Source organism: Nematolebias whitei, chromosome 1 (genome assembly GCF_014905685.2).
Source record: "Nematolebias whitei isolate Nwh7 chromosome 1, NemWhi1, whole genome shotgun sequence".
NCBI classification, from domain to species: Eukaryota; Metazoa; Chordata; class Actinopteri; order Cyprinodontiformes; family Rivulidae; genus Nematolebias; species Nematolebias whitei.
The window spans coordinates 74,464,137-74,476,166 of NC_056498.1; the positions used below are offsets into that span (position 1 = coordinate 74,464,137).

The 12,030-nt window shown below is 40.3% G+C and overlaps 1 protein-coding gene across 1 annotated transcript in view; it reads right to left on the reverse strand.

The window, feature by feature from the left end:
* Positions 1-4,074: 4,074 nt before the first annotated feature.
* pdxkb (pyridoxal (pyridoxine, vitamin B6) kinase b) overlaps positions 4,075-12,030 on the reverse strand; it is a 9,859-nt gene continuing 1,903 nt past the window's right edge. The window contains exons 2-9 of the mRNA XM_037698090.1: positions 11,270-11,353; positions 7,269-7,303; positions 6,945-7,030; positions 5,038-5,083; positions 4,827-4,938; positions 4,573-4,709; positions 4,416-4,482; positions 4,075-4,190 (exon numbers count right to left, since the gene is read on the reverse strand). Of these exons, the coding sequence (XP_037554018.1) occupies positions 4,075-4,190; positions 4,416-4,482; positions 4,573-4,709; positions 4,827-4,938; positions 5,038-5,083; positions 6,945-7,030; positions 7,269-7,303; positions 11,270-11,353 (683 nt within the window). The remainder of the gene's footprint in view (positions 4,191-4,415; positions 4,483-4,572; positions 4,710-4,826; positions 4,939-5,037; positions 5,084-6,944; positions 7,031-7,268; positions 7,304-11,269; positions 11,354-12,030) is intronic.

The window sequence follows — 12,030 nt, forward strand, 5'->3', positions numbered from 1 at the left end:
ATGTGCTTACATGGATATTGTGCTTAGGTAAAATTCATGTCATTCTACATTTGCACACATGTATAAATAGTTTCAAACGTACAGATAAAGATATTTATGATAAACTACAAACACCTGAAACTGACTCTCTCACAGAGAGAACTTTGTGAGTTTGAGGTAAAATAAAGTAAAGATAAACGGACACACAGCTTTGCTGTAATCTGGAGCCGACAAATATTTGTATTTTAGTGTTAATATTGTTTCAAGTCTTGCAGAGACACTCAAACAGGCTGCACGCTCCCACAACGGCATGCTCTCTCAAGGACCAGGAATTTGATCACATGTGCAAGTTGGACATGTCTGTTCGATGACGATGATGCTCCGAACACATTAACATTTAATTTAAAGTTAGATTTTAGATACGAAAGTCCCACTGAGGTTGAGGTGTGATGCAGGTCTGTCAGCGAGAGCTGGATCAGCAGCGGCTGTGCGCATGACGTCCTAGGCCAAACTGTACTGTTTGCAGTGTGTCTCTGCTTTGAGCGCTTTGAGATGGAGAAGGGCTCACAGCTGAGCTCACAGTACATTAGATGGTGTGTCAATATTTGATATGCGGGAGAATAGCAGCATGTTGATTTATATAAGGTGCATCAAAAAACAGTCAACACTTTTTTCATTTTGAAAAGCATACACCAGACCTTGGCCCCTCCCCCCACCAGCATACAGTTTGTACGCTTGTGAAAATGTTGAAAACTGTGAATTACCCTGAAATGGAATGGATTAAAAACAGCTAGAGGAGCTTTGTGCAACTATTTAGATTAACTGGCAGCAGGTCAATAAGAGCACTGGGTGTAAAAGAGCATTTTAGAGAGGCTGAATCGCTCAGAAGTACAGAGGTTTACTAGTCTTCAAAAACTGTGTCTAAAATTAGTGGAACAGTTTCAGAGTAATGTTCCTCAATGACAAATGGGGATAGCTTTGAAAATCCCATCACATACAGTTCATAACATGAGTCTATCTTTGGGCCCTCAGGGGCCACTGAATTAAAAACAGCTCTGGTTCTGTTCTGGACATCACTGCATTGCTTCAGGAACACTTGTCTGTAATCAGTTCAAAGTACCAGCTACAAATGATGGCTAAAGCTCTATCAGGCAAAGAAGACATTGTATATGAATATCATTAAAACCACTGTTTTCTTTTCTGGACCAAAGATCATTTCAAATGGACCAAGTCAAAGTGGAGAACTGTTCTGTGGTCAGATTAATTAAAATTTGAAATTATTTTTGGAAACCACACATGCCACGTCCTTTGTGCTAATGAGGAGAAGCACAGTCCGGCCTGTTACCAGCACAGGTCAACAGCCTGCCTCTCTGATGGTATGGGAGTGCATCAGTGCCTCTGACCTGGGCAGCTTACACATCTGGAAAGGCATCATCAATGCAGAAAAGTATATAGAGGTTTTAGAACAACATCCAGATGTTGGAGCTCATTGTTATATTCTGTGTGGCTGTGAGAACTACAGAGTGCTGGGATTGTCTCTGGTTACAGGTCTGGGTACAGCACTTTCTCAGCTGACTATGATATCAGAGTTTTACTTAAAACAGAGCAGTGTGGATTTATATTTTTATTAATTTATTTTATCTATTCAAATAATATATATATATATATATATATATATATATATATATTTTTTTTTTTTTTTTTTTACAAATGCTCACATAATTTACTTCCAAAGATCCGTGTATGAGAAGTACAGCGGTGCTTGAAAGTTTGTGAACCCTTTAAAATTTTCTATATTTCTGCATAAATCTGACCTAAAACATCATAAGATTTTTACACAAGTCCTAAAATTAGATAAAGAGAACCCAGTGAATCAAATGAGACAAAATATTATACTCAGTCATTTATTTATTGAGGAAAATGATCCAATGTTACATATTTGTTAGTAGTAAAAGTTTGTGAACCTCTAGGATTATCAGTTAATTTAAAGATGAAATAAGAGTCAGGTGTTTTCAATCAATGGATGATGATCAGGTGTGAGTGGTCACCCTGTTTGATTTAAAAAACAGGATCTATCAACATCTGCTCTTCACAACATGTTAGTTTAAGTGGATCATGGCAGGAACAAAAGAGATTTCTGAAGAGCTCAGAAAAAGAGTTGTTGATGTTCATCAGGCTGGAAAAGGTTAAAAACCATCTGTAAAGAGTTTGTACTCCACCAATCCACAGTCAGACAGATTGTGTACAAATGGAGGAAATCCAGGACCATTGTTACCCTCCCCAGGAGTGGTGGACCAACAAAGATCACTCCAAGAACAAGGCGTGGACTGGTCGGCGAGGTCACAAAGGACCCCAGAGTGACTTCTCAGCAACTGAAGGCCTCTCTCACATTAATGTTAATGTTCATGAGTCCACCATCAGGAGAACACTGAACAACAATGGTGTGCATGGAGGATTGAAGAAGAAAGACACTGAACATCGCTGCTCGTCTGCAGTTTGCTAAAGATCACGTGGACAAGCCAGAAGACTGTTGGAAGAATGTTTTGTGGATGAATGAGACCAAATTAAAACTTTTGGGTTTAAATGAAAAGTGTTTTGTTTGGAGAAAGGAAAACTCTGCATTCCTGCAAAATAACCTGACCCCATCTGTGAAACAGGGTGGTGGTAGTATCATGGTTTGGGCCTGTTTTGTTGCATCTGAACCAGGACGGCTTGCCATCATTGATGGAAGAATTAATTCTGAATTATATCAGAGAATTCTAAAGGAAAATGTCAGAACGTCTGTCCATGAACTGAATGTCAAGAGAAGGTGGATCATGCAGCAAGACAGTGACAAGTGGTTCTACCATAGAATGGTTCAAGAAGAATAAAGTTCATGTTTTGGAATGGCCAAGTCAAAGTCCTGCCCTTCATCCAATCCAGATGTTGTGGAAGGACTTGAAGCAGCAGTTAATGTGAGGAAACCACCAACATCCAGAGTTGAAGCTGTTTCATACGGAGGAATGGGTCGGTGTGCAGGACTGATCAACAGTTACCAGAAACGTTTACTTGCAGTTATTGCTGCATGGGGGGGTGGGGGTGGTGGTGGTGTAACACCAGATACTGAAAGCAAAGGTTCACATACTTTTACCACTCACAAATATGTAATATTGGGTCATTTTCCTCCATAAATAAATGACCAAGTATAATATTTTTGTCTCATTTGATAAACTGGGTTCTCTTTATCTAATTTTAGGACTTGTGTGAAAATCTGATGATGTTTGAGGTCAAATTTATGCAGAAATATACAAAATTATAAAGAGTTTACAAACTTTCAAGCACCACTGTATCCACAGTATTGATTCTGTGAGAGATGGGGTGCACCCTGGGCAGGTCAGAAGTTCATCACAGGGCTGAATATTGAAATAAATTTAGGAATCTTAACTGTTCTAAACAGGAGAGGTTTAGTCTGATGTATTGTCCGACACAAAACATGGGACAAATGTGGGTTTATGAGGTTTTCAATTCATTGCATTCTGTTTTATTCCCATTTTACGCAACGTGCCAACGTTTTTGAGTTTAGAGATATTTGTTTCAGTGATTCTTCAGCGATACTCTAAATGTTTGTTTTTGTGGCGTTTACTGCAGTGCATGTGAGCTCTAAGTGGCCTTACTGTGTTTGAAATGTTACCACATTTCTGCAGAGGTGAAACCAGAAAAATGTTGCCTCGTTATGTTGGGTTTTATATGTTTTGTGCTTTTAGAATCAAATTTAGCATCAGTGCAAGAATTATTATCACTCCCCCCTAAAAAAAGAAAGAAAGCACATTAAAGAAAAACAACAGTCACAGTCCAACTAGACCAAATGTTCGGTCTATCCATGGCTCTGGTTCTAAACGGGTCAGGGTGAGACGGCTTGCACATTGCAGGTTGACGGTTTGTTTTTCTGAAGACTTTCAGGGGTAAATTACAGGGAAAGGAGTTACAACACGAATGTGTTTAAGGAGCCTAGAAGATGAGGTGTTGAAGTTTACAGATGAAGAGATTTTTTGAACGAGTTACCGTGTTTGACAGGTTTATGGGTGAAAGTTAGTGTGAGTCTATGAGATGTTAATGTTAGGATATGAGCGTGGCCTCCGTTACTATTGCAGGGTCTTCTATGTCAGCTTTACTTTGAATCATTCTCAGCTCCAGTTGGGGTGGACTGGGCCGCCGACCGGGACCTGCTAATTCTGAGGGGAAAACGAGGAGGTAAAAGAAAGACAAATGACAGCTTATAACATTTTTTCAGTGTGATAACAACTTAGAAACTCTTTAAAATCTACAAATTATTGAAAGATTTAAAAACTACATTCCAGATTCTCATAAAAACTGAGATGAATGCAGACACTGAATACAGTAGATGCTACTCATGCTCTTTTGTATTTTGACCGATACCAAGAATCTAATGATCTTACCATGAGCGTAAGATATGGTCCTTTGGATGACGTGGTGCATCACTGAAAAAGTCTTCTCACAAGCTGTCTGAAAGAAGCAGAGGACCAATGATAAAGTGATTACTGTATGTTGCTCTTTGGACTGATGGGTTTTTAATGCATATGTTTGTTTGGGTACCTTTAGGTCAGTAGGGTAGTGATGTGTCCACGCCAGCAGCATGGCAGCAAACAGATCTCCAGTTCCTACGAAGACGGCGTCCACTTTAGGAACTTCTATTCGAACTCTCTGTGTCGTCCTGCTGCCGTCCGGACGAACTGACCAGCAGAGGAAAAACAAAACACTCTGTTTTTGGTAGTATTCGATCTATTTACGTTACATGCAAAATGTTAAATCAGAGTCAGAAACATTCCTATCCAGATTATATTTCGTACCGTGACGCTGGCTACCCAGAGACACGAGAAAACGGTCTCCCAGTCTGGGGGGGAGATCAGAGGAGGTGATGACCACCGTGTCTGGGCCCATAGCGTGGAGAAGGTCCATTACCTACAGACACACACCATAAAAAACTAAAGGCTGAAGCAGAAACTTCTTCTGACAAAAACAAAAGAAAGGAAGAAATCAGACAAGAATATTAACCGTTACCTCCACAGCATCTTTTTCCGTGCTGATGTTTTTTCCTGTCAGTAATCTAAAACACAAACAAACAAAGTCAAGAAGACAGAAACCCCACCCCCCTTTTTTTTTGTTTGCCCCGTTAACATAATTTTTGTGCCTTTTTTCCCACTATTTTAAAATACTCAAACTCTCTGGAGAGAAAACAAATACTCTAGACTAAAATACTGCTGCAAAGATTTATCATTTGAAAACAGCTGGAGTCAAACTGTGAGTTGTGTGTAAATAACTGTAGAGACAGCTGACATCATACAGACAAAACTAAAGTTATATAAAAAATTAAAAATAAAAATAAATCAGAGTTCATGGTTGACTCAGTGACTGCAAGGCGCCCAGATCATTCAAGCCCAGATGATCAGGCCTCCACCACCGTGCTGACAGTTATCATGAGGTTACTGTGCTGATGTGCCATGTTTGGTTTTCTCCAAACATGCAGCTGTGCATTGTGGGTAAATATCTCTGCTTTGGTCTCATGCATCCAGAAGACTATTGGCGCTTTGCTACTGTCTCTACTCATCGGTTCTGAAACACACCGCACCAGTTGAGGGTCTGCCCACTGTCAGTGCCCACCCCCACTCAGCCCAGTTTATGGGACCATCATCTTGTTTGTGGTTCCAACAAACTGCTCCATGGTGACCATTCTGACGTATGCAGGCAGCAGCTGTTGATTGGCCAGTGGAGCTACATTACTGGATAACCCGCCCAGTTAGTTTTATTCTTCTAGTTTCTAGTTCAGTAAGTAATCTCCAAAAACAGTGCTGTGGACCAACGATGAGGTCCAGACCTTTCTCTTTATTGGCAGATCAGAGGATTCAGTGTGAGCTGGATGACGCTACAAGAAACAAGTGAATTTACTGCAAGACATTAGAGAGGATGGTGCAGCATGGCTACACCCCGACCTGTAATCAGTGCTAGGATAAGCTAAAACAATTAGTCGGAATACAATTACAGTCCCGCCCACTTTGCAATGACGATTTTGCCTACAGAGCAGGGAAACAAGTCACTGTGGCAATTTACCTACACCTGAGAAGAACCCATAAGACGAGAACTGAGTGGAGTTCTAGTTACCAGTGGCAAAGCAGCTACTGGTCCAGACATCTTGTGGTTCATTCAGATGAAACTTTCCAAACCTAAGTGGTGCTGCCATGTTCTTTTAGAGACAAACCCTTCCAAACAAGCCATAATTGTAAATGACTCCTCGAGGCTCATGGGAACTAACCTTTACAAATAAAGGTTGAATGAATGAATTGTTCAGTCATTTTCTAATTATCCTGTTATAACCCTTAACCTTTGACCTGTTAACTGAGGCCTGTAGAGTCTGAGATGGAGCTGTCGGGTTTTTGTCATTTCTCTGAGCACTGTACAGTCTGACCTCTGGGTGAATTTTCTGGGATGTCCATTCCTTGTAAAATTGGCAGCTGCTATGAGTGCTTTCCTGTTGAGAACATTCTTTCTCTCTGCAAAATGAAAGACTCTAAATAGTTTGGAAATGACTTTTGACCTTTCTCAGATTGATGGGCAGCAGCAGCTGCTTCTCTCAGGTCATTGCTGATGTCTTTCCATTTTGGTGCTGTGTTACCACACACCTGTATAATCCAGAATGGATGCAAATTGTTTTGGATTTTATTAATAAATATTAATGAAAGTGTCTGGGGAAGACTCAGGACATGCTGGAGAGACCACGTCTCTCTGTTGGCCTGGGAACACCCTGGAGTCCTCCCAGAAGAGCCAGAAGTGGAAAGAGATGTCTGGACCGGTCTGAGCTTTTTTTTGTTTCACATTTATGCAGTAACAAGTTAGTTATAATAACTTTTTTTAAGTCTCTTGTTACACCTAAAAGAACGTTACAAAATCAATAATCTTTTGAAAACACTCACTCAGCTTCAAACTGGTTCGGAGTGATAATGTCGGCAACAGGAACCACCTTGTTCTTGTAGACCGGGTACAGATTCTGAGGAACGTACTGTGAAACAGACAAGTCCAAATTAAAACCGTAGGAAACACACAACTGAAATAAGCTTAAAAAAGTCATGTCAGTTCATTGTTTTCTTGTTGTGTTAGATTTCTTAAAATTAACAGTAAAAAAAATTAATTCTCCCTGAAGCAGCTGGACAACTGGACACATACAAGCTCTGTTCAAATCAGAACAGGAACCATTACAGCTATAACAGATAAGTGTGCGGAGTTGTTGAACATCTCACCATAGATCCATGATCACCGAGGACGGGGTCACAAACTGAAAGGATGAACACAAAGAGACCTCAGACAGGAACAAGATTACACAAACCCTGCAGGGATGGGAGCCACGAGGCTGAAGATCTGAGCTCCATAAAAACTGGAAAGACTGAGAAAAGCCTCTGATAATCATTTAAGTCTTCAAACTGAGAAACAAGAAGCTCTTTAAGAAGTGTTTAATTAATTTCCTAAGTTAACTGTAATAAATTCATATCACTGTAGGTGCTCCAATAAAGTGAAGATTGAAGGACTTGTCCAGAAGGTGGCGCTACAACTTTTCTTGACCTTTAAATTCAACATAAATACAAGTTTCTCACTTTACTGGATTTGTTTAGGTCCTTTTTGGTGCTTCTGTCTACTTTGTGGTAACAGAAAACAAAGTTGGAAACATTTTTCTGCCAAAAATGAGACAAACACCTCTTCTAAAACAACTTGCCTTTAATAACAAATTTATCTTTAATCATCAGTGAATCATTTATTTTCAAATGTTGGCTCAAATCCACAAAATGCTGCTTTAAAGCAGGCAGTAAGTTATCAGTAAAGTAAATTAAGAATGTCACATGAAGGCACTGAACGTGACACTGTATGGACATAAAGTTCCTTCACATTTTGACTGATGCCATCTTTGACCTCAGCTCCCAGTGGAACAGAAAACTCAACAAATAAAAGTAAAGCAGTGTTTAGAAACGTGCTGCAGTCACTGTTAGAACCGTACGTTCTTCCTATACGTGTTGAAGTAAAGTGTTATTTTGAGCCGTGGCCGTCTTGACTGAATTCATGAGATAAAAACTGACAACTATCCACAAATAAGGCACACAGCTATTGCTTTGGTTTTACAGGGACCTGAAAGTCCTTCAGTGACCCCAGAAACCCACACAATCCCACAGCACCCCCACAGAACATCCCAGGGAACATAGTTGTAAGACTTCACTGGGTAGTCAGATGCTCATGATCTCTTAGCAACTCTGCCAGGGTAAAGATGCAGTCAGGGCCAGATTAACACTTCGCTGTACCCTGGGCAACAATCTTCAAGGGCCCCATCATCACGACCCCAGAATTACATAATCTGGCAAAATACAGAATAAATTACCATAATATACAGTAAATATACTTCAAATTCTAAATATCAAGTGTATTTTTAACGTAGGGCAGCACGGTGGCGCAACTGGTAGAGCTGCTGCCTCTCAGCGAGCAGGTCCCTGGTTCAAACCCCGGTCCAGGGGCCTTTCTGGGTGGAGTTTGCATGTTCTCTCCGTGCATGCGTGGGTTTTCTCCGGGTACTCCGGTTTCCTCCCACAGTCCAAAAACATGCATGTTAGGCTGATTGGTAACTCTAAATTGTCCCTAGGTGTGAGTGAGAGAGTGAATGTTTGTTTGTCTCGTTTGTCTCTATGTGGCCCTGTGATGGACTTGCGACCCGTCCAGGGTGTACCCCGCCCCTCGCACAGTGATTGCTGGACATGGGCACCAGCGACCCCCGTGACCCAAAAAGGAATAAGCGGGTAAAGAAAATGGATGGATGGATGGATGGATGGATGGATTTTTAACGTATAAAATCCAAATGCTCATAGAACTATAAATGCTACTTGTTGATGCAAATCATCAAGACTGAGTTAAGTTTGAACACACTTTGAACACCACATGACACCACGTGCACTTGTTTAGCAACGTGTTGGACATTGGTGTCAGAAGCATTTGTAATGTGGGGGGTGGGGGGCACACTGATGGGGGGGGTCTGGGAGTCCTCCCCCCCAAAATTTGAATAAAGTAGATGCCATTTCCTGCATTCTGGTGTATTTTAATGGTTGTATAACATCTAGTTTTACCTGCATAAGTAAACACTTGATTCAGTAACTATTTTAGAGTTAAAGGCACAACAAGAAGTAGCCTGACCAACAGCTGATTCAATTAATTAAAAATATCATCAAAGGTGACGATTTGATGCCCACATTATAATTAAATGAATGTAACTTAGTTGACTTCATATGAAATAAGATCATCAATGAATGTTTGCGACAAAGGATTTACTGATTATGACAAAGATTCCTTCAAGAAACCTCCCAGTATAAATCATAAAACCAGAATGACTTCTGCTCATTCTAAATTTATCAAATGACCTAAATCTCCTAAAGTGAAGGAGAATCGTTTTAAAATAATAAATATGATATATCATGTAGCCGGGTAGCACGGTGGTGCAACTGGTAGAATTGCTGCCTCTCAGCAAGCAGGTCCTTGGTTCAAATCCCGGTCCAGGGGCCCTTTCTGGGTGGACTTTGCATGTTCTCTCCGTGCATGCGTGGGTTTTCTCCAGGTACTCCGGTTTCCTCCCACAGACCAAAAACATGCATGTTAGGCTGATTGGTAACTCTAAATTGTCCCTAGGTTTGAGTGAGAGTGTGAATGGTTGTTTGTCTCTATGTGTCCCTGTGATGGACTTGTGACCCGTCCAGGGTGTACCCTGCCCCTCGCACAGTGATTGCTGGACATGGGCACCGGCGACTCCCGTGATCCAAAATGGAAGAAGTGGGTAAAAGATAATGGATGGATGGATGTCAATGCAAAGTCTTTGGTCAGACATCAGAAACTGGATTAATCTAATCATAACCACTGACAACAGTTAACATCAGACCTTCTACGTCTACCTTCAGACACATCACCATATCTGACAATCTTTTCACCTCTTCTACATTCTTTGCCAACTCCTCCTTCAGGAGCACCCCTACTCCATTTCTCTGGTAAAACAGTTTAAATCCTGCTTCAATGCTGCGAGCCTTGCTGCCCTTCCACTTGGTCTCCTGGATACAAAAAACATCTACCTTCCTTCTATGCATCATGTCAGCCAGCTCTCTACCTTTGCCTGTCATTGTCCCCACATTTAGAGTTGCCACCCTCAGTCCTACATTCTTCACTTTCCTCCTTTCCTTCTGTCTCCTGACACGTTTCTTTCCTCGTGGTCTTCGACCATCCACATGGTTTATATTTAGGCATACAGTATTCATTTGTTAGAATGTCCCAGTCGAAGTCAAAACCTAAATCCAACTGAGCATCTGTGACAATGTTTGAAAATAGATGCTCACACATACTCTCAATCCAAAGCTTGACTTGTTTTACAAAAAGATTCCAGTCTTTTGTCGAACAAAGTTGGTAGAGACGAAGCTGGAATTGCAGCAAAAGATGGTTCTGCAAAGTATTGACTCAGGGGGTACGATCATAAACGCACACCACCCGTCTCAGGTTTTTCTTTGTAAAAACTTTTTGAAACCATGATTCAAGGGCTGCTGTGGCTGTGTGGTTAGAGCAGTCATCCTCCAATGAAAGAGTTGGAGGTTCGAATACATCAGCAGTCATGCTGAAGTGTCCCTGGGCAAGACCTCCGATGTGTGTCCCATCAGTGTATGAATGTGATGAAACACTTATTATTCTCTTTAGAATGATTTGTTCCATTAGCTTTGTAGAGATCTAGTAGAGTGCTGTATGAATGAGTAAATGAGGACACAGATTGTAGTGTAAAGCGCTCTGAGTATCTTGATCAGATAGAAAGGTGCTATATAAGTACAGTCCATTTACCATTTACCACAAATTTCCTTCTATTCCATAATGATGTGCTGCTTTGTGTTGGGTGTGAATACTTTAGTAAGGCATTGGTAGAGCACAGTTTGACTTGCTGTAAGGTGAAAGTGGACAGTTGTCTAATTCCTGCAGATTTTTATTCTCTACTGTAAAAATAACACTGTAAAAATCTGTTCTGATCAACAAACCTGTTTTCATCCAAAAATTGAAAAATGATAACAAGAAAACAATCAGCCTAAAAGAAGAGCTTGTAAATCATGAACATTATGAAGCATTGTTTTTTTAACAAATCAAGAATACAGAGTAGCTTTCAGACAACACTTTTCTGCCATAAAAACTAAAGTTAATGTTTAACACTATAATAAAATTTGATCAATACATTAAAACAGTTGCTCACCATAAACCAGGTTAGGATTGGCTCTCTTTAGCTCCTGAACAATGTCCACCACCATCTCCAAGAAGGACGTGTCTCTGGTATACCCTGAACACATCACACACATACACACATGAAATATCGTATTCATACGGGACGTGTAAAGTTCCTTACATCAAAACTAAGTCAATAAAACGTTTCAATAAGGGAAGAAAAAGAAATTAAACTTTCAGAAATGTTAGATTCTGTAAAAGTTGTATCATATGTGGATTTAAAAAAAAACAGTAGGCAAAAAGTTTAAATATAATATGCCAATGTCCCTCATCACTGAGGGATTTGAATAGTGAATGTTTGTAATTTTGAAAACAAATGTTTTTCTGGACTCGAGTTGAACAGGGAATTCAAGTAAACCTTAATGTTTATGTTACAAATAAAGTCCAGTTGTTTTTGTATTGAACGCTTTTTGAATTCATCGTGTCCTGGATGACTGAGAATCTTCACCAGCTCAATGTTTATGGTGCAAGATATTCAAGTGTGTAGGCGTGACACTGTGGAGAAGAGCAGAGATAGTTTTCACTTTTTTATTTATTTTTGCTTGTTCGAGGCAGCACAGAGTGACAAATCCTGGCCAGTGGAGGGAGTAACTATTATCTACCACCAGGTGCAATGATTGCACCAGGGGGTGGTCACCTACACAGCAACAATACACACACACACACGTGTGGTGTGTGTGTGTGTGTGTAAATATATATATATATATATATATATATATATATATATATATA